This window comes from Hippoglossus stenolepis, chromosome 17 (genome assembly GCF_022539355.2).
Source record: "Hippoglossus stenolepis isolate QCI-W04-F060 chromosome 17, HSTE1.2, whole genome shotgun sequence".
NCBI lineage: Eukaryota > Metazoa > Chordata > Actinopteri > Pleuronectiformes > Pleuronectidae > Hippoglossus > Hippoglossus stenolepis.
Genome location: NC_061499.1, coordinates 10122030 through 10148285, shown reverse-complemented (window position 1 = coordinate 10148285; position 26256 = coordinate 10122030). Strand labels below are relative to the sequence as shown.

The 26256-nt window shown below is 41.7% G+C and overlaps 2 protein-coding genes across 5 annotated transcripts in view; one reads left to right on the top strand and one right to left on the bottom strand.

Annotated features, from left to right (window-relative positions):
- Window positions 1–1368: 1368 nt before the first annotated feature.
- pip4p2 (phosphatidylinositol-4,5-bisphosphate 4-phosphatase 2) lies at window positions 1369–14653 on the top strand. Of its 2 annotated transcripts, XM_035183030.2 has the most exons (8): window positions 1371–1658; window positions 6554–6702; window positions 7850–7956; window positions 8115–8238; window positions 9689–9741; window positions 12204–12294; window positions 13065–13213; window positions 13244–14653. In XM_035183030.2, the coding sequence occupies exons 1-7, from the start codon at window positions 1553–1555 to the stop codon at window positions 13206–13208; spliced, it is 774 nt and encodes a 257-aa protein (XP_035038921.1). In that variant the 5' UTR covers window positions 1371–1552; the 3' UTR covers window positions 13209–13213; window positions 13244–14653. The 2 variants fall into 2 exon arrangements, with proteins under 2 accessions (XP_035038922.1, XP_035038921.1); XM_035183031.2 differs by having other exon boundaries at window positions 1369–1658; window positions 6578–6702; window positions 13065–14653.
- Window positions 13352–26256, bottom strand: part of necab1 (N-terminal EF-hand calcium binding protein 1) — a 25700-nt gene continuing 12795 nt past the window's right edge. For 2 of the 3 annotated variants that reach the window (XM_035183027.2, XM_035183028.2), the window contains 7 exons: window positions 23358–23479; window positions 21967–22043; window positions 21320–21367; window positions 19361–19473; window positions 18207–18284; window positions 17494–17585; window positions 16288–17210 (listed from right to left, as the gene is read on the bottom strand). In XM_035183027.2, coding sequence (XP_035038918.1) covers window positions 17182–17210; window positions 17494–17585; window positions 18207–18284; window positions 19361–19473; window positions 21320–21367; window positions 21967–22043; window positions 23358–23479 — 559 coding nt within the window. In that variant the 3' untranslated portion in view covers window positions 16288–17181. Of the gene's footprint in view, window positions 13469–16287; window positions 17211–17493; window positions 17586–18206; window positions 18285–19360; window positions 19474–21319; window positions 21368–21966; window positions 22044–23357; window positions 23480–26256 lie in introns of those variants that run through there. The other variant, XR_007034955.1, reaches the window with a different exon arrangement.

Sequence of the window (26256 nt, the reverse complement as noted above, 5' to 3'; positions counted from 1 at the left end):
TCTGCGGTCGTAGAGCACTGATGTCATGTCTTTGGTATTTTTCCTTTTTATGTGTGTTTAGCAAACTTGGTAGACTTTACACATTTTAATAACTGTTCCCTGGATTTTGAGACTCGTTATGTTCTTTATTCATTATGTTTGAACCTGACATTTTCGCTCAATAAAATTACAAATGATTACTAAAAAAGAATTGATGATTTAAGGTCTTAGTATTTCTCCCTCTGTGTTTCATTCCCAGCAGTGTGGCGATGTTATCTAATAAAAATTGGATTTACATTTTGAAAAACGGTATATACAGTAAGCTTAACTGCAGAACCTTATGGTGTTAGTTTTTCTATGCAGGTGAGAAAAACTCCTGAGGATTTTTAATCCAAGCTGCACTGTGGGTTGTCTGTGTGTTTCAGATCATCAGTGCTGCAGCACGTTCCTACACTGACATCTAGTGGCAAAGACTAGGCATTACTGCTTTTTACCACAGAGAACCAATAACATCAAAGTTTGATCTGCATGTTTGGTCATTTTATACAGTTACTAATAATGTGTGGGCAGAAAGTCAAAGATCTAAATAATCCAAGTAATATAACGGAAGGATAAGTGAAGCACACGCCTCAGGGTCCCAGTGGTCGTGGCCCCTGAGCCAGAACCATCGGAACGTCAGTCAAATGACCCCAAAGAGACGCTAAAGACGATACAGGGACACAAACGGTGACCCTGAAAAGGTAGCTGTTTTAAGCCTCCTTGAGTTTTGGTCGTCTTGCTCCAAATGAAGCTGTGGGGGCCTTTAACATGTCTGTGCCGTAGGGTCTGTGCCCAGGGGCCCAATGAAGCTGGACGTAGGGGTAGCTGGAGGGGCTGCATCACCACCTACTGACAAGGAGCTGTAAGTGCAAGGCAAAGAAAGTGGACCAAACAAATCAGTTGACAAACTTTCATACAAGCAGCAGAGGTTCTGTCATTCCTTTTAAATACAAGCTGTTTTTATTTCACTGGTATTTTCTGTGTTGCCTATCGGATTTTTTATAACAGTCGATCAAATATGTCTCAGAAACAGATCCCGGATTTCTTCAACTCCCACAAATTCATGTTTTTTTTGTTATAAAATGTTGTTGTCTATTTAAATAGAAATCATGTGTGCATTTGATGTGATGTTTATATTTGGGCTCCCTCCCAGAACCCCCATCTTTGACTGACTTCCAGGGGTTTGTTGTTTTGTTATTTGTTATCATTTATAAGTACAAGCTGCGATCAAATTAAATCCAGATACAATATTTATACATGTCTATATTTTTAAACCACATTCCACCACAGTGTCCTGATGTGCGCAGTGCTCAGCTCCAGATCCCCGCACACGAGCACCGCCCGGGCCCAGGGCCATGTCAGCGAGGGGCGGGGAGCGCCGCGGAGCTCCTCCCCTCTCCAGCGCGCCGTCACCGGGGCTGCCGGACCGGAGCAACTCGGCAACCACCAACCATCCGCCGCTGGTTGCTCCTCCGCGCTGGGCGCAAAGACTCGGAGCTTCCACCTCCGCCCGTCCCTCCTCACGGCGATCGACATGGCCTCCGACGGCATGGACGAGCGCTCCCCGCTGCTGTCGGGCCCCAACTCCGGGAACGTGACCCCCACTGCGCCCCCGTACCTGCAGGACGCGAGCCCCCGAGGTAAACACACGACATGTCCCCCCGGCCGCTGCCTGCATGCTGAATCATATCTGCGGCGTATCGGGTTCGTGCGTAAAATGAAACTGCAGCAGCGAAAGGCGAGGGCATCGGCGGAGGAGTCTGTCTGCAGCCGGAGAAAAAGGTGGAGCTTCCCCCCCTGTGAGAAGTGGAGCAGTGGGTTAGAGAGGAGAGGAGGAGGCCTACAATAATAACTCAGCTTTTTCTACTGCAGAACTGCCTCCATCACGACCCACTGGAGCCTGCAATGCTTCACCAGAAACAACACAAATATAGATCATACCAGTCGTGATGTGGAGCTGCAGGGCCTCTGTGCATGTTTGGTATTATTTTGGTGGGTTGTTGATTGACGGGAGGAGAATTGACCCACTGCAGAAAGAGGCTGGGGCGAGCAGGCTTTTGTCCCAGCTGCAAGTCAAAAATGTCCAGATGTGCCCTTTGTTTTTGGGCCTGAATCAATTGCACGACATGACTTAAATGCTTTATGTTCAATGGAAGCTGTCAATGTGCTGATTTGCACGAGTACAGGACTGTAAACAACACATTTGCTCCTAAAGGCATCTTGAATATTCTAAAGAACTGGGTGTAAACTCCCAGTGTCCACTTAGTAAACAGCTGAATGTAGGTTACAGTGTCATAAATCTTAATCATGATCATAAATCCCCCAAAACCAGGAGGTCTGGAAGCTGCTGCCATGCAGGACCGACCTTTGCTCTGAATTTGTTCTCATCAGATTCTGCATTTTATTTTTTTTAATCTGGAGACATACATGCTCTCACGTGCTGTTTGTTTTTGCTGGAGGCTTCGCTTGAGAAAGGTTCCCAGTTAGTACAAAAACATCCACCTCTGACTCTCCTGTCAGAGGATTTGATGTCTTGTTTTAGTTGATTTCTTCTTTTAGAATTAAAACTAACATAAGGATGGCTTCCACGCTCCCGAGGACATATTCGTCTCCACCTGTTTGTGGCCCATGTAAACGTTTCCTCTCTCAGATTGTCCTGCTGCACGCGTGTGAATGGATTCATTGACCGTGTAATACTCTCTACGGAGCGTTTCAGGACAAACGGCTCATGTCGAGCAAACAAAATGCAGACAAATCAACATTTTGTTTAATCTCACATAATTTATACGTCGCGCCGGATTAATCTGGACTCTGCAAAGTCCGCAAGTCCGACCTGCAAACTGATAAAGCCTCTTTTAGGTGGTAAAACAATAAACGAGTTTTTAAAAAAAGAAGAAGCTTGAACCGATGCCAGAATGTTTCATGGCCTAGTTTCTGTCTCTGATGTCTGGATTGAAGCTAATTCCAGTTTCTTTGGGTTTGTTGGGTCGACAATCCTCGGCCAGTCAATTTGTAAAATGGATTAATTTGAGCTGACGTTGCCCAAACAGAGATGTTTTCCCTAAAACACAATAATGATAAGATGCTTTTAGTGAATAAGAGCTTTGATTCAAATGGAATCAAAGCGGCTTTTTGTGAAGTTGCACTACAATCTCTGCTGTGTTTGATTCCTTTAGATTCAGATCCTTCTACCTGATGACTTTTTCTTTACAGTCAGACTTTATTCAGCAGTAACAGGTCGTGATTCACTCTCTGCTGTGTTTTCCTCCCGTGTGCACAGTGCGGTGTTGGTGAGGGGCCAGTCGCATTTGCTGAGTCAAGGCACTAAGCTCGGATTTTGTCGCCCTTCTTGCTTAATATTTTTCAACAGAAGCCTGTTCGAGGCTAAATCTAATCATGACGGCGATAAAACATTTAAAATCCAAATAGAAAAACAGAGGTTGTTCAAGGTGCCAGTCTGTAAAATGTCCCTCTTGATGTGCTGCAGTGACAGGAGACCTTGCAGATACAGAATAAGTCTGGGGATATTTTAAAACTCACAAGCCGAAACCATTTTCACTCGTGCACTCCTGATAGTGTCCTTACAATCGGGTCTGGACATTTCCTGGAGTTTACCTTTCACATATGAAGAATGTAGCAGGAGAAAGGCAAGAAACGTCATCAACACGTCCACCTGCTCACTGTTAATTTTCTAGAACATATTCCTGCTGCATTCTCACAGTGCCTCACTCAGACATTTTACTTTGGGGGGGCTGCCGGGAAAAAACTCCAGAAAATGTCCACAGCAACTGACTCAGACATTTCCGTTCTCACATACATACATTATTCATGTCATGATCACATGAAGCAGAAACACACATGGCTCAAGCGGCTGTATAGTGGTGGTCGTAGTAAAGCGTCTTCTCGTCTTACCGCCGGCTCCAAGGACAGCTGGTGAAAACCTATAGCTGCCATATTCTGTTTCAGACGAGCATCAGGACGACTCCAGTAGTAAAAACACTGGTGGTGCCTGATAACACGGAGAGAGAAAAGTGCTGAGGACGCGTTGATCAGAACTTTATATTATACTAATATATAAGGTTTAAAGGTTTTAGAAGAGATCTGAATACTCTATTACGTTCTGGACTAACATAATATAGAAGAATATGACTCATCTGGGTTTTTAAGCTGCACCATGTGTTGCCTGTTCACAATACAAGTGTCAAATCTTTGTTGCGCTCTGGTTTATTTGTTTGGCCTGTTGGTGAATATTCCACAGTCTGTCCTCAAGTATGAAGCATCAGAGGAGACTGGACGTCAGTATATTTCTGTATTTGATCTGTGTCTCTTAGAGCAATGCAGTAAATCGGTTTCTTAGATAATATGATGAATATAGTTAGAAACCTGCAGTCACACACATTTCATATTGTTTTCTTACTAACTTAAACAGGTTTTGTTATTTGAAGAAGTCAATATATACGGTATATATTAAACTATTTTTATTCTATGTTAGCCGTCTGGCTAGTTACCTCCACCAAGGAGGTTCTGTTTTCACCTGCGTTAGTGTTTGTTTGCTGCAGGATTATGCAAAAACTACTCAACTGATGTCATTGAGATTTTGTCGAGGGGTGGGGCAGGAAGAAACCATCAAAGGTTGGTGTGGCTCCGGATCAGGGGGCGGATTCAGGATTTGTTTTCACTTTCTTTAACATTGTGAGGTAGGGCACATTTTGTTGATTCCCCAGAGAATAATTCATGGATCTTGATGACAAAAATCAGGGACTGATATCAATTCATTGCAGATCCAGTAATTTTAAATGTGATTTCGTAAGGGAACTGTTGGGCCTAGGCAGAGGAATGTTCTCTACTTAGTGCCTGTCTAGTTTTCATGTTTTGACAACAAGTCCTTCAGCCAGATGTGTGCAGGCGTTTCTGGTTTCAGCTTCTCAAACATGAGTGTTTTCTCTGTTTCAATTGGAAATCTTTGGATTTTAATCAAAAAAAGACATTTGAAGATCTCCCAGTATCTGTTATGGCAGATTGTGATTAGAACATTTTAACATTTAATCTATAAACTGTTAGTTTTACTAGGAATGGAGAGACTGTCAGCGTGGCTCTTTTTGTTTTTACATCCCTCAGAATGTGAAATACGCTTGGATACTGTAGTAAAGTTAGTGACTGGTGAAAGTCCTTGTATTAGGTTGATTAAAACACATGGAATGTAGACCAATTACAGCAGGTTACTGTGGGATTAAACAGTACAGAGTTCACTCGAGTGGCTACTGTAGTTGGTTCACAGTGGTTCTTTCAGACATAAAGAGAAAATCTTCAAGTCTGTGAAGGTCGGACATTTGATGGAGTTGATTGCACTTGTGTTTGGACCATTAGACACGGATCATTGGTCCTGGCTGTTCAAGGCTTCTTAAAGAACATGGTCGGTAGTTTTATTAGACTCATTAGCTGAGATGATTTAACTTAGCAGAACATCCAGCTGATCAGTCAACTGAACAAATCAATAAAAAAAACAAATGAAGCTCAAATATGAGATTATAGCATATTTATACACAGTTTGGCAGCGGGTGGATTTATTGGCATCACTTTGGAATCTAAAAGGGTTCATTGTTTCTCTTTAAAACATGCAGAGGGGAGCATGGCCCCTGACAAGAGAGGAGTCACATGTTGAGCAATCCGAGCTGTACACAGCCTGTCATGGGTTCACATACAGTGAGAGCAGGAGTTAAGCTGAAAGAACCATGGATGAGGAAAGAGCCCTGCGGTCGCTGTGCAGTGTTCACACACAAGTCAGGATTGTAAGATGCTGTCAATGCTTTCAGGCCAGGATATAGTTGGTTGTAAGAGTAAATAAGTGAGTCATTAAACAACATTTGTGTCACACAGCTTGTGGCTTTGATTCAAAAACAAGTTACTGCTAAGAACTGAAAGTCGTGTAATTCTTAGAAATATTCTTATGAGTGTGACTTTGTTTTGGCTCGTAGGACCAGAATCAGAAAGTTGATGTTACATTTTTGTTTGTGTTATCCTTATGATTATGGTGTAGTTTATTTCAAAGCTGCAAAGTCGTGCATTGGCACATATTGACCAACATAAAAGCTGATACCGATGTCTGTGAAAGGCTCATATCGGCCGTGATTATTGGCAAACGACGGATCAATCTATGAAGCTGTAATGGATGAATTATTTCATAGCTGTGTGAGCATGTATTCTACTTTTATGTATTCTACTCTACGTTTTCTGTTTTTCTGTTTTTAATTAATTGAACTAAAAGATCAGAAATGAAGTTTGAATGAGCCAAGGTGTGTTTAAGATGGAAAAGAATGTTGCATGATATGTTGTCGTCAGTTTTTGGACGACAAAAGCTGCATCTTGAGTCCCTGAGCCTGTTTGTTGACAAAACATAACAATGACTTGTTTTCTATCAGAGCTACTTTTTTCTATCACATGATACAAAAACTCCAGCTCTTTGTTCGTGACGTTTTTCCAGACGCATGCGATTAACACCTGGCTGTGTGTTGTCTGCTTTGCCCTCCTCTCAAAGCCGAACTACCTCCTCCTTACACAGCCATCGCCAGCCCCGACGCCGGCGGCGTGCCTGTCATCAACTGCCGCGTGTGCGAGTCGCTCATCAACCTGGACGGGAAGCTGCATCAGCACGTGGTCAAGTGCACGGTCTGCAATGAAGCTTCGGTAAGTGGAGGCCGCTGACAGCTTCACGAAGTTAATGTGAAGTTGAGTGTTGATATCATGGACGCTTTGTCGTCGGCTTTATTTGAGCTGCCTGTCGTCCCTTTCCTCTCCTGCCCTGATATACATGTGTGTTTAATTCTGATTTATTGTGCAGCGTTAATTTGTGTGATAGAACGTGATTTGTCAGTAAACACAAGAGTAACCGTTTCCCTTGGAGGCCTCTTTCTTGACTGTTTCTCACCTTTGCAATGTCGCCCATTAGATGTTGGTACACACATCGGTCACATCTGCCACACCTCTCAGCTCGTCCTGTGACGAATTCTCCAAATGGCCTGAATGAGTCACCGGTGCCTCAGTAACACAGTTCTGTCAAAGTGCTGTTAGAGCAGGGAGAATGAATGGCTGTTGCTACGGTTCCCACTGTCTGATATTTGTGATGCTAATGCATCAGCGTAGCCACATAATACCAGTCTGGACTAAAGCAGGGCACAGTGGACAGTGTCTGGCCTTCAGTTGTGCTTAGTGTGACCTAAGCCGTTTTCCGACATGAACTCCAGAAAATGTCTCGAAAATTGGGTCTGGTCATCTTCCAGAGTTTACCTTTCTTATGTGGAGAACGCAGCAGGAGATTGTCCGTGTCAGACGTGTTCACACCAATAGGAAAATCTCTGGAATGTTCAGCTGATGGGTGGGGCCCCAGTAAAACATGTAGGAGGCAGGACTTGATGTATAAATTCCACCAAAAGCTCTGGAATCTTGTCTTCCTAACTGACATCTTCTTCGCCATATTTTATGTGTATGACACCTCTTTTTCATCCTGAGATATTTGTATTCTTTATTTATTTTAATTTTTTTAATTTTGTTTGTGTCAAGTGTTAGAAACATCTTTAACATGCTCTCTGTGAATCTTCTGGATATTGTTCTCACATGGGCTCATTTGGACATTCTCTGGAGTTTTATTAGGGGCCTGGCAGAAAGAAATTTCAGGAGATGATCCAGGGTTCAGTGCAGGTCTGAAAGCAGCAGTAATGTGGCCATTTGAAGCTGATGGGTCAAAGCTGTGTCACCTCTTCAGTATTTTAAATCAACTTCTCTTCCCTGGCTTTTAGTTTCTGAGTTGAGTTTTATACTGTTTGTTTTCTCCCAGCCCATCAAGAACCCCCCCACAGGGAAGAAGTATGTTAGGTGTCCCTGCAACTGCCTGCTCATCTGTAAAGACACGTCCAGGAGGATAGGATGTCCTCGGCCAAACTGGTAGGTCACAGCAGAGACATTCAGACTGTCTTGTCCTCTTACCTCTCATTTGTCGTATGAACACGGTCAACTTCTACGATGCAAATTAATCCATTTCTATAGTTTTATGACATCAGAAACGTTTATAACCCTGCCCTGGCTTGTGTTGAATCCGACAGCAGACGCATTATTAACCTGAGCCCGGTGATGGTCATCCCAGAGGAGCAGCCCGCTCAGCCGGCGCTGCCCATCCAGCCTCAGGGGATGAGGGTGGTCTGCGGTCACTGTGGCAACACCTTCCTGGTACGTAAAACTGCCGAGACGACAATTTAACGACTCACTGAGTTGATCAGGCCGAATTTTGTTGCTGTGCTGTTATTGATACGTGCATATGAATAATCATATTAACATGTTGCTTGATGGAACGTCATTGGATTTTACTGTATATTCAAAGAGCTGGTATCAAAGAAAAGCTTATTTAAATCAGTCTAAAGCACAAGTACAAGGTTTTAGTCTGTTTAACAATGTTTTATCGGTTGAAATGAAAAACTCCGTCGTGTTTTACACTCTGTCTGGCAGAATATTGTGATTGCAAATGGCTGTCATACATTTTCTTCATGTTCCCGTAACTTATGTCTGGCTAAATGTCTAACGTACCACTTTGGTGCAGTGTTGCCATGAGATGTCACAAGAGATGAAACATACCCCTCTAACCTGCAGCTACACCAGCGTTTTGCAGATTAGTCTTATATTAAATGAAGCTGTCATCCTGCCCCCCCCCCCCGCCGAGGATACTCAGACTGTTACTGAACATCTTGCATACTGATAAAAAAGGGAAACGCAGAACGGAAGACAGGATGATGACATTGACTCACATGTCAGAGTTGGTGGTATCGAACCTCTTAACGTGTGCACACTGTTGCCTGTCGGCGTCTGTAGGGCAGTGAGGACGCCAGGTCATCCCAGCCAATGTCTGGCCTGCCCAGCGATGGCTCTCCCCCAGCACACCAACAGGTTGAGAGAGCTGGTCATACCGGGGGGTCATATTAACAAACAGCCTAACACTGCTCCAACTCAATCTGTGGCCTAATTTAAACTGGTGGTGACGTGACCTTTTGCACATCTGGCCCTGAACAGACAGTTTGATATTTTAATGCATAAAACTGTCTTTTAGTTCCATTATAAGTAATTTTAAAGGAGACATATTATGCGTTTTAAGTTTTTCTTTCCTCTGGTGCGAAGCTCTTTAACAACCCATCAGATACCTCCGCATCATAATCATTTAATAAGAGGAAAGTGATGTCTGAACATTAGAGCATGTAAACCTTCTGAAGTGAAAACCCAAATTATACTTATGAACCTGAGTATGAGCAAAATGTGTCTCTTTTAAAATATCTTTCCTTCACTGAAGCCAGATGTGAAAAGTCACATATTTAACTTGTGTCATTAGGAGCGTCTTATCCTGCTGATCTGTGATGGATGAACACTTCTTTTTTTACCTACAGAGTCGTAAATGAAACAACCACAACTAACATTACACAATTGATTGACGTGTAGTCATAGAGTTTTCCCTCAATTAATTTTTTTCTAATACAGGAATAATAAACCCATTCCAAGTTCCAAACCATCATAAGATAATCACATTGTTCCCAGTATGTAACTCCTTTGATTGTTCTTGTAGGACAGCAGTGTGTTCATGTGTGTTCTTTAACGCTGCGTCTGAACAGTGTGTATCTTCTCTGTCTCCTCACAGTGGATGGAGCTGCGGTTTAACACACTCGCCAAGTGTCCCCACTGCAAAAAAATGTGAGTCCATCAATCTTCCGTTCAACACACGTCACACAGAGGTCGCAGTGAAACACAACTACATACTTTTACACTTTACTCGATTGTTGTGATGTGACAATTTTATCTGCACTTATTTTCTATTGTCTTACTCTTATTGGGGATATTCTTTATACAACTGAATCAAAATATGTTATAAAAATGAGTTTATAATTTAATCTTGTGAAGGAATTTTAATGATCACAGAAGTGTGTTCGCAAGTCAAAGCTCATAAACATCAAATAATGCATGTATGTAAATATATATATATATTTCTTTTTACTTCTGAACATTTTCAAATTCTATGCAGTACAGTTTTAGACATTTGGCACGTTTTTGTTTGTGGTTTCCATTTATTTCTGTATGACCTGTTTAAGTTCATCAATTTAGTTGCCTTTTCCTATGTTATAATGTAATTTTAAACAAATACTTATATAGATAGATAGATAGATAGATAGATAGATAGATTACTTTATTAATCCTCAGAGGCAAATCAAATCAAATGTTCACTGTACGCTATTTTCATATTGTACAGAAAAGTCCATAATATATAAGAACTTTCTTAAATACAGTAAGTATGGCTGAAATGGTTGGTTTTGATGCAAAGTAAAGTGATTTGCAGTAGAAGGGCTTAAACTTGCAAAATCCCTGGTTTGGTTGGTTAAGCCCTGAATTACAGGCTTTCTGGAGATACTGAGTGTTGTAAGCCATAAAACTAGAAAAACACAGTCACTGTTATTTCAGAAAGAACTTGTTTGTTTGTTTAGCATCTTGTCCGTTGAGTTTGAGCAGTAGACTTTCAGTGTGGGGGGGTTTGGTTGAATTTTAAGAGACCTGAAAGACTAAACATTTGATCTTAATCTTGTTTGGGGCAGTTAATTACCACCAAGATATTTTGTACGTCAGAGGAACCAGATTGCTTTAAAACAGTTCAGTATAACTGAAGTTTGTGTTTTTTATTCCACTGCTTACTTTATGGATAAACTCACTGCAGTCAGACGTTGGGGTTTAGAGGTCTGGATATTTCGAGCTCTTGGAAGGAGAGGGGAGGTAATGAGGGCTAATCTCTAAGTGTGACAGGAATTAAAACTCAGCCTCAGTTCATGTCATAGTAATGTGGTGGTGGTGGTGGGGTCACAAGGTTGAGCGGTGGGTGGGTGTTGCAAAATGTACAGTACGCAGGGTAAACAGGGATCACAATCACGAACTGCAGCCAAAATATGTTGTCATTGTCTCTTTTCATATCTCTGCATCTGTTTCATTCTGTTCATTTCATTTTGTATGTTGACAGTTTATTTATATCTCCAACCTTGTCTTTGTCTCTATTTGTGTCCACCTATCTTCATCTCCAGTCACAGTATTTGTTATCGGTTTCATCCACATGCAGCAAATGTTCCCAGCTGTCATGAATTTAAAAGACACCAATTATAAAGTGGTGTTGCACTTTACATTGCAATCAAAGAACCTTGTTTCCTCTTCCAAAGTTTACAAAAAAGTACCAAAGGTTATATTTTTGTTATCAGGCTCGGGTCAGATTTGGTCACAAAAAACTAAAATGTCTATCGAGCTTGATTATCTTCCTCTCGAGCTCGGTCAGGTTCTGACAGACAATTTCACCAAGTTTAGCTTTATTCTTTATCGGTGCCTTTAACTCCATAAAAACTGTCTCTCCTGTAAAACACAAGTCAAAACGATGGTGGTTGAGATGTTGAGGTGTCATGTGAGGATAATTTATGCTCATAAGGAACTGATACCTCTGGTTTGGTAGCTGCTTTGCAAAGGAAACCCCCCCCAAGTGGACTGGTTGTTTAATGAAAATAATAATAATCTTCAGTTGCAAAAACGTGGGGTTGTAAAAAGGTTGTAGGTGTTACTATTTCAAACAGTGAGCAGAACAAAGTGGGAAAAGGTGGAAGGGGGAGAGAGAGAGAGGTAAGATGATCAGGTGACCTGGCGCCCCTAAACCATCGGAATACCGGCCATTCCTGAGGAGCGCTCTGAGTCCCATCACATGAGAGGCATGTGAGAGCACGGGGGGGGGGGAAGTAATGGTGAAGGAAAAAGAAAGTGACGCCAGTGCATGTGTTTGCAATGGAGACTGTATGGAGCTGCTCATGTGACCGGCCTGCGGTGCCTTCGTGCGTAATATCGTCGGGGTGATGTGGAGTGAGATCACTGGGAGGAAGACGGAGTCGGACATGTTTAAGAAACCGTTTCTGCTTCACTACAAACGGTTTCAATAATCATAACAGACAGAACATTTCAACAAGGCAGCGTTTGGATTATTAAGTTGTTTTAAAATGCTTTGTTATATTACTGTTCATTTCAAGTCCTTCTAATTATATCCTCATAAAAGTGAGATGACATTTAGTATGTTTCCTCCTCTCTTCTCATACTGACCTTGTTTTTTCCACCTGTTTCTCCTTTTCTTTCTCTACCTGCAGATCCTCTGTTGGTAGTGCGCTCCCTAGGAGGCGCTGCTGTGCTTACATAACCATAGGAATGATCTGCATTTTCATTGGCGTGGGTTTAACAGTGAGTATGGCTTTATCCTCTCTGTGTAATTGTATGTATTTTCTCAGCACAGTGGTTGAGATATGGATTGAGCACCCCCCATAGAGCTGCAGGGCTAAAAAAAGAAACAGGTTAGCTGACCTGAGAAACTTGTTATTATTAACAATTCAGAAAATATACACAATTGTAGATGGATGGATAAAAGTAGCAGAGGTTGTGTAATGTTTTTGTACCTTTGTTCTCATAATATTACATAAATACACAATTATGCTTTGGCCCATTAATCCACTGAATCGTTCAGTAAACAGTAACTCTACTTTGTACCAGCAACCACATATTGTTCAGTGTTCACAGTTTACCAGACTTTCACAATGTGTTATAATCATATTAGAAACATAATCACTCCATAATAATCTCAAGGGATTATACTCTCTCATATTTGAACTCGTTTTAATGAGCTTGTTGCAGTTTGTTATCGTTTTATCGATTCACTCGCATAGTTCTGAATCTTCCATCAAATATTAGAGGTCTTTGACTTCATAGTGTTTTTCTGTTTTGTAGAAGGATCAAGTCAAGGCAAAAATCCTGGATCTGCCCATTTATCTGAATCTGTTTCAAAATGTACTGTGTTGTTCCTCGGTCAGGCCCAACCCTCCACAAATTTTTGGGGAAATCGGTTCAGTCAATTTCTAATCGATTTGTAAATGTAAACATTTACCTTGCCTGTTTAGACTGACATTAATTCATTTGAAATAAGAAATAAGAAATAAAACCTACATTCTCTTCTCCAGGTTGGTACTCGGGACTTTGCCAGTCAGTACAACGCCACCTACGTGTCCTGGGCATTCGCCTACTTGCTGGGCCTCATCTGTCTGATACGAGCCTGCTACTGGGGCGCAATCAAAGTGAGCTACCCGGAGAACAGCTTCGCCTAGGATGGGCACGGCTCAGCACGGCCCTGCACGGCCCTGCACGGCCGGAAGAACAAACCCCAGTATTTAGGTTCAGATCTGAAAGCGGTCATGTTCAGTGGAGTGGAACGTCTGCAGAGAGCGTTGAAGAAGTGTGTGTGTGTGTGTGTGTGTGTGTGTGTGTGTGTGTGTGTGTGTGTGTGTGTGTGTGTGTGTGTGTGTGTGTGTGTGTGTGTGTGTGTGTGTGTGTGTGTGTGTGTGTGTGTGTGTGTGTGTGTGTGTGTTGGGAGATGTATCCCGTTGCGTTTGAGTCTCTGAATGTTGTTAACTCGCTGAACAAACCTCTCGTACGTCGATCGACCTCCTCCTGCTCCACACAGACTCAAATCCTGCCCTGGTTTTGCAGAATCCTCCAAAAATACAGAATCAAGAAACATTTTGTTGATGAAAGCAAAATTATTTGGTTCCTGCGCTGATTTAAAAATCATCGTTCAGCGAGCTGGCAGGATTTGGTCCTTGTGGAGCGTTTTTAGTTCGTTGATCAGCAGCCTGCTGAACTGACGGTACCCTCTTGATTTCTTTTGTTTCTGACCAGACCAAAATAACAGTTTGCCCATTGCACTACGATTATATGCAATTGTATGTGTTGTTTTGCTGCTAGTTAAAACTCCAGCTACAGTAAGCTGCATACTCCTAGTGTCTCGTAAACCATTTACCTTGCCTGTGTATACTGACATGGTATTGCTGTATGATTTTAACTCTCGAAATGATTGACTTTTAAAAAGAAACTGCCCTTAAATATCCATGCGTGCCAACTTTGCTGCCCAGTATTAGTGGAGAAGAGCATCAGATCAACAGGAGCTTGTTTCTTTGTTTGTGCCACGCAGCTTTGAAACTCACTACAGCAATAACCCTCCTACTTGAGTTGCTTTCGGCCTCCGCCGCTGCGTCCTTCACTGCGATTATCGTTGCCTTCTCACTGGTGGAAAAATGTGAGACTCACGATTGCATGTTGATTTTGTTTTTCAGTTACAGAGTGTGTGTTTTTTTTCTGTTTCAGCGCGGTAGCTGACGCGTGTGATGTTCCCGTCTTTGCTCTTTCTGCGTTAGAATGTAAACCCTCCTCTTCCTCCTCCTCTTCCTCCTCGCAGCTTATATGCGTCTCTCCGACCGCCAGTGAACTCTAGTGCTATAGCTAGCATCGCTGTACATTGAACTCAGCACCCTGTCTCTTGACCTTTTACCAGTGGGCACAGCTCCAACTTCTAACCTTGTTTTGAATGTGATGATGATGATGATGATGATGATGATGATGATGATGATGATGATGAAGCAGAAAATAATATAAAAAATACTCTTTGTACATAGTTCAAATTCAGGACTTTAAAAAGTGTAGTGCCAGGCGGAAGGATACGATGGCTTGTGGGTCTTTTTAAAAATGATAATTTATCAATAAAATGAAAAAACTGCTTGTATTGGTCTGTTTCTTTGTCGAATGTTATTTGTTTTGGACTGATATGTTCTGCTGCAGCTACAACATTCAAACGCTGCTTAGTGCTCACACATTAATAATGTATCCTGAGTGTAGACTTCCCCTCTTGCTTCTGCTGACGTCTTCACTCCGGCTTCTCTGCGTATCATTTGCTAAATGATGCAGATCACATTTCATAAATAAATGATTGTTTTAATTTACATTAATTGTCATTAAATAAAATAAGGGAATCTAATTAAGATGCACATAAATATTTATATTCATATATCCTCTGTAAAATAATGAAAGACCAGATCAGTCCACACCATCTTAACATACTATTTACTGCAGTGTCTTACATGATGGAAGTCTTGTCATTCATCTCCTTTTGCTCATGCAGAGCAAAACATAATCAATATCTTATCAGTTTTGGATGAGTTTTATCAACCTGACCCTCAAACTGTCATTACACGAGTCATTACTTAAAATACTAATGAGTCGTTGTCTTAAAAAGAACCAGCCCCGTTCTTTAAGTCTCATCTTAAAATGAGTTTTATTTGAATTCGATTATTACAGACTTACTAATTAAAAGGCCCTTAAAATGTATATATTCTTAATCAATTATTTAGTTTCAAAAAGAGGTCTCGAATGAAAATGTAGCCTAGATTTGTGCAAAACAACAGATGCAGTTATTTTGACACTTTCTATTTCTGTACTTTCTTCTGCTCTTCTTACTGGTTTGAAATAGATGAGGCTCACTTCGATAAAAGATGATGTGATGTACTTCCCTGCAGCGGTCACAGCAATATTTTCCTTCCTTTTATTTATTTTTGGTGACCTATTTTTATACCTTTATTTGCAGACTGGAAATGATGGGAGAGAAAAACTGGAAATGAGCACGCTGCAGGGACACTGCCGCGTAATATCCAGGTCTCGGTCCTCACCCTTCTCAAGTTTTGCAATTTCTTGGATTTAAAGTGATGAAAGTTGTGGGGTTGTTGCAATATGCTGTCAATCAAATCTGTTTGAACCACATCCACATGGTTCTTGTTTCAGTTGTGACACATTTTGATTTGAAGTTAAGCTTTTTGAGGCTTTAATACGATTTTTGGGGTTGCTATGATTGATTTGCGGTCACTAACCCTAACCCCCAGGTCGTGTATAAAAACACACAATTCAAGATCATTTATCCTAAATACTTTTTGTCTCTATCCAACAGAAAGGTCAGGATAATTCTGAGCAGTCTATTTTCCTATAGCTGCCGTTCTCTTCTTTGTTCTCTAGGTGGCAGCATTTGCAGTCACTTGAGTTGCAAACACCCTGGATGTGAATGTGTCTCAGTTTTAGCAGCTGAGAGAGCACAGAGTCAGATAATGAGCCTTTCACCAGCTTGAAGTCACAAATTAACACTTTAAATTAAAATTAAATTGTCGTCTTGAGTCTGCAAATGAACCAATTAGATTTGGTCTCTATTAGATTAGAAGTCTCTATTGTTGACAGGGGAAGATGCAGAAGGCCCAGACGTGCACATCTCAGCTGTTAGACAAACACAATTTCACGTTATTTTTTAAATAGAGTGAGAAGCCAAGAAAACAGGGACCCTCAAAGACTGAGAAGGATATAAACACGACATACACAACAATATATCGTCTTTATTTATGACCAACAGATTTTTTAAAATCTCAATTTGACACATTAAACACAGAATATTGGTTTAATGAGCTGCTACAACTGAAACAATTATATCTCATCTCTCTCTATCTCTCTCTCTCTCTCACACACACACACACACACACACACGTCTCCATGACTTTAGAGGATATTACTTTGACTTACATTCATTTCCTGGAGACTTTACACTCTTAACTGAATCCTTAACTACTAATTATCTACACATTAACCTTAAAATACATTATGGGAGACACACACACACACACACACACACACACACACACACACACACACATGTCATCACAGGTCACTTTTGGGAACATCACACAGACCTGCATTCATTTCCTGGAGACTTGCCCTTACACAGAAATCAACCTTTTCAAGCCGTCCCCAATTAACTGGTCTTTAGTCTGAAGTTTGTCCCCAAAAGGTCATCTATGACACACACACACACACACACACACACACACACACACACACACACACACACACACACACACACACACACACACACACACACACACACACACACACACACTCATGATCGACTTCGGGCTGCAGATGATGTCCCGTCAAACACAGTGATGATGTCAGATCAGGTCATTGCTTTTCGCATGTCAGAGCGTCGTGCAGGAGTGTAAACAAACACACAGACGTGGGCTATCCCCCCTACCACCTAACTATGACGAAACATGGAGGTCATAAAATCTATTCTAATCACCATGACTGCACGAGTTGTGTTGAATTAGCGTGTGTGTGTGTGTGTGTGCCACTGTGGACTTCCTGACGTGTTGACAGGTGACTGTTTGCTCTCTGCACTCATCAGTGACGATCAGTGAGGGGTGATGTCTGATTTCAGTTGTTGTTGAGGACCCACCACGACGCTGTGGACGAGACAAAGAGAAAATAAAGATGCAGACCTCTGATTTGACCCCAATCAATTAGACACTGTGCTCCCCCCCCCCTCTGTGTATTTCTCTGACAGATTTAGTCAGCTCCGAGTCCTTGTGAGTGGGAGCATGAAGTGATTTTGTACATCGTTGGCATCGTGGCTTGGATTTTAAACTGAGTTTTGTGGGTTCATGCATCATTTGTCTGCACAGCATGCAGTGAGAGGTTGCCTGAGGCTGAAGAGGGCTGAGGACTCAAATGAATGAATGTTCTTACCAGGAACCAGCATGGTGGTTAGGTTCTCAGGAGTTTCCAGAAAGTCCACGTTCCCCCTCTGAAAGGTTTTACTGTAGTTGGTCTGCAGGTGGCTGGAGAAGAAGGAGACATGACAGGATGAAGTCAGAATGGAAGACTTCACTTTTTTTTTAAACTTCTAATACATGACTCCATTCTGCTTGGCTATTTGGTATTTTGAATCCAAAATTTTTATCATGCATGTATCTAAGATAAAAAGTTCTATGGAAAGTAAAGGTTTTAATTTGGCACGTTAAGGATTTAATTTTTGTAAATTTATGTTCTTTGGCAGCAGATTTCAGGGATGCAAATTAATAAAACAAGTGTATAGCAGCGTTTTTGAAATATTTAATTTAATTTTGAATGTATGGCAATAACAAACTATACATTGTATCTTGAACAAATTACATGTAGCCACATGTTAAGACATTAATACAGTTAAGAACACAAAATTCTGATAAATAATATAGTTTAAGTTTCTAGTATCAGTTTCTCTTTTATCTATGTTCTCCCTGATGTAACAGTGGCTCTCCTCTGTTCTTCTGAATGCTTCACAGACTCAGTGTCTCTAAACTCAGTGGGAACCAGACCTCCCCTCAGCGGGTTCATGTTGAGTAAAGATAATATTTTGGGATTCATGTGAGCAGGGTCACGGTGCATTAGTCACGATGCATATGGTGCCGGCGAATACTTACTTCTTCCACACGTTGTTGTGCTCCCAGAATTCGTAGAGAATGAAGCGTGATTCATTTGCCAGCCGCTGAACTGCGATGCTGCCAAATGCAAAACAAGAGAGAGCTCAAGTCATGCAATCGCTAATTAGTGTGCGACATCATGTCCCCTAACACATCCTCTTGTTTCCTACACTCGGGCTGAGCGCAGGCACCGTGGATCTGTCAAATCATCTTTTCTGTGGCTTCACCCTGGAATTTATGATGATTACGAAGTGTTCTGCTTCAGATTTAAGAGTCGTATAAACTTGAAAATTAGTTTACATGACTGGGTAATTAGAGCAATTGTCAAGGCAAAGCATGTAAATGTCACACGGTTCTTCAGGCGGCTGCGTTTTTGTTTGTAAGTGATTCAGTTTGTTCTGCTAAAGCTGAATTTAACCGATTCGGGCGACATGGCTGAAGAAATTAAATTTTAAATATTTGGCTGGAGAAGAAGAAAATGGAAATGTTCTTTCATTTGTCGACACAACATGTTGTGGTCGGATGCAAAACTAAAGCCGGAGCATGTCTGAGGTGATGTCAGGACATTACACTGCAGTTTCTATAAGGTTTTACCAACTTTTTTTCATAATTTTGTTTTTTTTACCATCAAAATAAACACTTAAACAAACATCGGTGTGGTGATAACAACCTAAACTGTTGAAACCATCTCGGAAAAAATCTATTTTATGTATACTTTGACTTTTTGATTTGGTAAATATCCCATCCACTAACATGGTGGAGGGGGGGCTTTATAACCTGTACTGCAGCCAGCCAACAGGGGGCAATGAAGACACTTTGGCTTCACTTTTGGGGAGCTGTCATGTCGTCCATCTTTATAAACAGTCTACGGTTTGAATAAAGCTGAACCCACAGTATAAGCATGAAGTATTTTGGTCTCCTGATGACACTACAACTACAGTTAGAGTGTAAAATCTGATCTTACTGACCTGCTAAGATACAGATCTGAATATGAATAAATGTTAAATCTCTTGTTTCATGGGGACAGGTTTGTTTTTATTTTTCTGTTGCATTTATTAAATTTTTTTACTCTTCTTTCTAAAGCTCAGTAAAAAAACAAAACAGAAAGAGCAGAAATCCCCGATGAAAAGTGAACAAGGAAAATAAGGACTGACTGTAGACATCCAGTCTGGGCACAGGCACACTCCATGTACTGTCTGAGAGCCTGACGAAACTCCTCCAGCTCCTCCTCCAGCACGGAGAGCTGCCTCTGGACTATCAGGATGTGCTGTAAAGACACACACACACACACACACACACACACACACACACACACACACACACACACACACACACACACACACACACACACACACACACACACACACACACCAGCACACACACACACACACACACCAGCACACACGCAGACAACAAAAGGGTCAGAACTTGCTTCCGGTTGAGAGCAAGTCTGACGGAGCTGAGGGGGATTAAAAAAAATCTCCTGGCAGAGTTCCACATTGGCTCAACGTGTTAGCAGAAAGCTGGTGACTAATGCGGCACTGAATAATAGAACCCTATAAGATTGATAACATCTATAATCTAATGTCCCGGCAGCAGTTTCTTGTGCCAGAGTGTGACAAAGCATCGAAGAGGAAAAAAAGGAATCAGCATCTGGTTTTGCAGAGACGTGGACGGCAGGGAACAAAGAGGACCTGTTACATCATGACATGTATGTGAATGATTTCCTGTGGCTGATAAGGAATTGTTGACAGAGGCAGAGAGGATGATGGGAACAGGAAGTGAATGGTTTGCCCATTGGCCTGTGGTGCACAGGGTGTGTGTTAATGATGTGTGTGACTGATAAAACACCTCAGGACTCTTTCTCAGTGGCTAATTAAGAAACATAAAAAATAAAAACGTTCTCTCTTTCTCTCTCACACACACACACACACACACACGCACGCACACCATCAAAGGGTCATCACTGGTTTTCTCTCAGCAGCACATTTATTCCCACTGACACACAGTGTTAAAAGCAATTACGCTTGATTAATTCCCACACACACACTGAGACGCTACCACACTACTGATGAGACTCGACAGTGAAATGTAATAGGTGTGTTGCATCATGGCTTCAGCCATTTTCTCCACCGATACTAACCAGTCCTTATGAAAAATGTCACATGAAATGACTGATCTCACATGTGAAATATCCTTGGTGATAAAAATCAATATCAATACATTTTGCAGCATAATTTTCATCAATGGCTTCGTAACAAAAGTCCAATATATACTGATGAATTTAGGATTTGTAAAATGTTCTCTGCAGAAGAGTTTAAAACCACAACCTTGGTCTTTAAATCTAAAGCAAATAATAATTTGACATTGATGACATTACTTGTGATAATTATCTATTTCGACTGATTTTCATCCTGATATATTTTTGGGCTGTATCACCCAGTTGTACAACTGCTGTTACAGCTAGTTGCAAAATGTCAACGTTTCAGTTTAAACCGTTAAAGCCCAAACTTTAGCTACTTGTCAATAATCCTGTGGATTTGCCTTCATGTGAATGTATCACGTCAGTCGTGATTTGCATGTGATCCTCATATTATATATCTGAAATATCACGTGTCTCCACCATGTGAATTTATTAATAGTGAAATGCTCAAAATCCACATGGGCTTATATGTGAAATTTCCACAGTAGCAAGATTTTCACACGTGTTATGAATTACACTGTATATAATGTACCATGTGGTTCTTACTGGTTATAAAGCAATAGATTTGTGAAGGACTACACTCTCTCTCCTCTTTCTCTCTATCTCTCTATCTCACACACCTGCAAAACACATATCTGCTCTCTGAACATGAGCCTCATCTTAAAAATCGAAATAAATATTGAGTCTATAAACACTGAGATTAAAGATAAGGACAGGCAGAGCAAAGGAGGAGGAAAGAAAACACTTGTGACAAGTTTCCTCCCAGCTGTTGCCATGACAACCCTCTGAGTGCATATTGTCAGCGTGGCCTCCATTTCAGCAGCACTCCGCCTTTTGAGAATAAGAGTTTACGTGAAGAGGCCTCCACAGAAAAGCAATGAAAAAAGTAAAGGAAAGTCAGTAAACTGACCGATTTGCTCTCCAGGACCTCCTCCTCAGCAGGCTCCAGACGAATCTCCTGCACAACAAGAATCCACAACAACAACATCAGGCTCAAATAATGAAGGAAACAAGAATCCAGGTCTTTGAACGCACAATAGCTCGAAAATCTGTCAACACAACATTGACATATTTTGAGTTGATGAGGTAAACATTTTATTTTGTCGTAGATATAATTTTTTTTGCTCCACTATGTCAGTTGCCAGCTGTATAAATAAAAGCTACTCGCTAAAGGGCCAAAGCTTTTCATGATTCACTAGGTCAAACTGCAGAGAGAGAAGTTCCTCCACATTTTGGGCTCATAAATATCTTTATCCCAGAATTAACATTACATTTGACTCATGATAATTATATATATATATATACACATATCAGCTGTGTGCCTTTCCACATATTCCCTCGTACATATGGGTCTGTGTTTGTGTGTGGGAAGGTGTTGCTGAGTAAAATAGTTGATATTGTTTTGAATCCACTTGCCATAATTTGTGGTTAATTTGAGAAAAGGGGTGTAAAGAGCAGATGGGAGGAGACAGATGGGAAATAAGAACTGTGGAAGGCTGGAGGGGAAAAGGAGCAGGTACGAGGAGATTAGGGAAACGTTCAAAGAAAGGAAGCTACCTTTTGTTCCAGGCGGTCGATCAGCTTCTGCAGTCTGTTGACCTGGAACGTCCACTGGCTGTCTTCATCATAAACGCCTGGAGGAGGTTTCACAGGAAGCAACAAAGGGGCACGGATGAAAGCCGCTGCATACATCCACTGTATTATAAACACATATCCTCCATTGATTGTTTGACACTACTTAAATTGTAGCCGTGTCCCAGAAGGCATTTCAAGCTTTCCTTTCATGTTACACAAAGCAGGACCAAGGGAAATCAATGGAAAAGCTTTGAGGCCCGTGATCGAAGTTTATAGAGGCTCTGCAGTGTTTGAAAAAGATCTCCTAGCAACCACAGCTGGAGGGGTTGTCTTTTTTGCATCTGTCACATATTTGAAACATCATCAACGCACCCACTGGCTTGCAGTGAATCCTCTCCTGCCGTTTTCTCACAGGGGCTCATTCGGACATTATGCAGGGTCTTTACCAGGGGGCTGACAAGACCCACTCCCCAGAATGTGAGGATCCTCTCGCTCGTACATTGGCATCCTCACCATCAGCCCCTCCACAAAATTACCCAGGGTTCAGTGCAGGTCTGAAAGCAGCTTATGTGTCTATTTTTCAGGACTTTGGGAAAAGAAGCCGTTCAGTGATGCCCTTTACAGGCCAAAGCACTATAGGCCAGCTGCAGCCCACTGTGCAGGACCTCATACACTCCGCTCTGCAATCACTGGCAGTGACAAGTCTCTCATGGAGGAAAATTGGGCTGTAAAAGAGCAAGTTAAACTGCTGGAAAATGGACTGTGCTCAAAGGGGGGAAGGCTTGAAAAATCCATCCGTCCATCAGTGATACCACTCATCCGCTGAGGGTTGCAGTGGGCTGACATCTGACGAGGGGAAGGATACACCCCTGACAGGTCGTCACTTTATAACAGGGCTGACATATAGAGACAAACAACCAGTCACGCTCACATTCACATCAGTGAGCAATTTAGAGTCTTCAATGAACCTGAGTGGCATGTCTGTGGACTGTGGGAGGAAACCTACACAGGAAGAGAAAAATACCCCCCCCCCACAAGGCTGCATCACATCGCCGTGTGACGTCTGTGATAGATCATTGCATGTTCAGAGGACGTGCCTCTATGCTGGGGCCGAGTGCAGCCCTGAGGAGGTCTCTATAATCCCCTATATCTTTCTAAAAACGCTTATTCCCATCTTTGAAATCTACACTTTGAAACGCAGGGGCACGAGTAGACCTCCACCCCTCACGTCTCTCTCCTCCCTGACCTGTGAGACACAGACTCTGGCCGAGCAGCAAGAGGTCGTCACTCAAGACAGAAGCGCAGGATGCACCTGACGACAGGATGCAGCGTTTAACATGTTACAACACAACAAAGTGAACATATCAACTCACCTGAGTTGACGAGACTAAGAAGCGGGTTGTTGGGCGACAGGCTGCTGTTCCTCTGGAGCCTCCGGTTGGAGCGACGACCCGACCACTGGATGGACAACACCTCTGGCTTCAGCGGACCTTGTCTGGAGTCACCACAGGACAATAGTTACCCTGCCATTACAATAGCTTAGCATGTTTCTTCTTAAAATGGTTGTGACTGTGAAACACACACAGTGCGTGACTATTAAAACCCTCTGTGAAGTCAAACTCACATCAAATGACCTTTTGCGCAGCACATTTTATCGTTCACTGCTCTCATCGCAAAACAGATGGGCCCCGCTGTGAAAAAAACATTACTCAACTATCTGCTGACGCTGAAAACATAAACGGAGAGGGACTCTGTGATTCCAGTGTCATTCATGTGCACTCGATTGTACCAAGTATCTGTATGTGTGTATGTATATATATATATATATATATATATATGCCATATAATATACCCTAACAGCTGAATGGTTAGGACACATATCCTATGGGCTTGTACGCCTTGAGAAGCAGCTTCCCGGTTCAACCTCTGGCAAATCGGACCATTTACTGCATTTCATTCCCACGTTCTGTCCCCACTCCTCCTGTCTCTTCTTCACTAAATCTAATAAACTCCCCAAAAATATACTTTTAAAAAAACAGGAGGGAGCACTTTTGACTTTCACTGAGATATTTCAGAGCTTGACAACATTTCCCCCTCATGTATTTTTCTATTCACTCTTTCAGATGGCACCCAGGTGACTGAAGAATACATTTTAAAAAGTCTTAAAATTGTTCCTTGGCTTTCAGTATACTTGTTGGTCATGTAGGTCTGACAGTGATGCTAATGGCAGTGACAAGGTACGTGCAGCCACGGGGTGACATCACCTGAGATTTATCTTACTGCTGTCAAGTTGTTCGGCCCCATATCTGACAAGACCTCGGGGCGACTGCGGGGGGATACGCTGTGTGTGTCTGCAGGGGAATTCACATGCATGTATTTATAAATGTGTGCAAAGGTTTGATGTGTGGAGCAAAGACTCCTGATAAAAGGCTTTCGTCCAATATTATTACACTTTTCAGACTTGACACTGCTTTGTTAGTGCAAAGTTACTTACTTGCTTGCAATGTTAAATAGTTCGTATTTACACTTTTTGGGTAAAGGGAATTCACTGTTGGATAATTTAATTTAATTCGACTGATATTTCGTTTGATCGATCTTGGACTGTAAAATTGGATTGTATTTTCTATTCATGGCAGAAATTGACAAATAAAGTGACTGATTGGATAAGTGCAAACAGTCAGCTGATTATAGGAGGCGTGGCGAGCGAGATAAATGAGACACGGAGAAAGTCTTCCACGAAATGTTGAACTGTTCCTTTAATCCACTACTTTATATGCAGCACTTGGCATTTTCCGCTTTACCCATATGGTTTGTCATATGGTTAATGTGAGCATCAATGAACGTAATTTTAAAATACAAAAACACCAATCAGCTCATTTTGAAAAATCTCCTTTTCTCAAAAAAGCATTTTAAATGCTGCTTTGCACATCTGGGGGAAATAGTGTAATGAATCCACGATAGCTACAGTTAAATTAATATCTGTATCCTTGAGGATTCAGTCTGAAAGCTACGCAGAAACTTCAATTGTTGTTCAATCATGTTCAGCTTCAGCAGAAGAAAAACAAGAATCCAGGACCTTTTCCTTCATGTCCCTTCCATTCTGTCCCTTTCTATAGAAGTGATCGATTCTGGCTGATTGTTTCTTCACACAACAAAGGTTATTCTAGTGGGGGTGTTTTCATCATATGTGGCTTTGTGCCGTGCCTGAGTCATGCCGAGCCTCCATGGATATGATCTGTGGTTTGTTCACAGCCTCTTCACACATGCAGCATATACCTGACCCGAGAAGCCTATTTAAAGCCACTAGAGAAACAGCCGGAGCCTCTAGATGTTTGGAGGAGCGGAGAGTGATTGCATTCAGCACCACGGGGGACTTTCTCTAGTGTGGCAGCGGAGAGATGGATGGACGGAGGAGAGGAAGCAGCAGCTCTGGGAGCGAGGGGCAGTAACACTTGGAAATAACATGAGAGGGAAAGAGAGAGGAAGAGACACTGAGGGGAGGTGAGAAGAGGGAGGGAATAGAGTATGTGAAGGTGGCTGTGACTCAAATGTCAGTTATCCAAGACCATAGTTTTCCCCCATGAAAGTAAACATTTGCGGTGTCTCAAAATGTAATACTTGTCAATAAAAATACACATTATACACAACAGCAAAGTGTGTGAATTTCAACAGGGCAGGTGTATGCAACAGGTGACCATTAAGGTTTCTATCATTTCTTCCTTCCTCGTGAGCCATTTTCACACATGTTTCACTAAATCTATGTAGCTAAGAGCTTTTTGACCCTTTTGAGTCAAGAGGACTTACAGTGCGCTGGATGTGGCCATACTTGTCAGCATTTATGCACTTAATATCCATCAATTTATCAATCAAATGTTATGTGTAGAGGCCATATTCACAATGCGTATAGGGCTCAACAAGGTGCGACCTCCTCAGCCCTTAACCCTCGACTAGAGTAAGGAAAAACTACCAATTGGAATTCATGAGAAAAGAGAGTATAACATACATGGAGAGGTGTAGCAATGTTTAAAGTATTTATACAAATGACTATTGTAATAATAGAGGTATTGCCACTAATGGTAGTATATGTAGGCATAATGCATATCTAAGTAATCTAAAAATGAAACCAATAAAACCTACCCCTGTTTAAATGCATAATCATTTTAACAACTATTATACTATTATAGTTAATCGAAGCCTAAATGGCTGATGGCTCATTAGCCTGCAATTTAAGACAGTTACTGGAATAAGATTGTTTCTGTGATCTTTTAATAT

Bases quoted from the DNA above. Each gene is read 5' to 3' on its own strand.
- pip4p2 (XM_035183030.2), top strand. From the start codon at position 1,553: ATGGCCTCCGACGGCATGGACGAGCGCTCCCCGCTGCTGTCGGGCCCC. The intron at 8,239-9,688 runs GTACGTAAAACT...GTCTCCTCACAG, and splicing joins ACTGTGGCAACACCTTCCTG to TGGATGGAGCTGCGGTTTAA. The intron at 9,742-12,203 runs GTGAGTCCATCA...CTCTACCTGCAG, and splicing joins TGTCCCCACTGCAAAAAAAT to ATCCTCTGTTGGTAGTGCGC.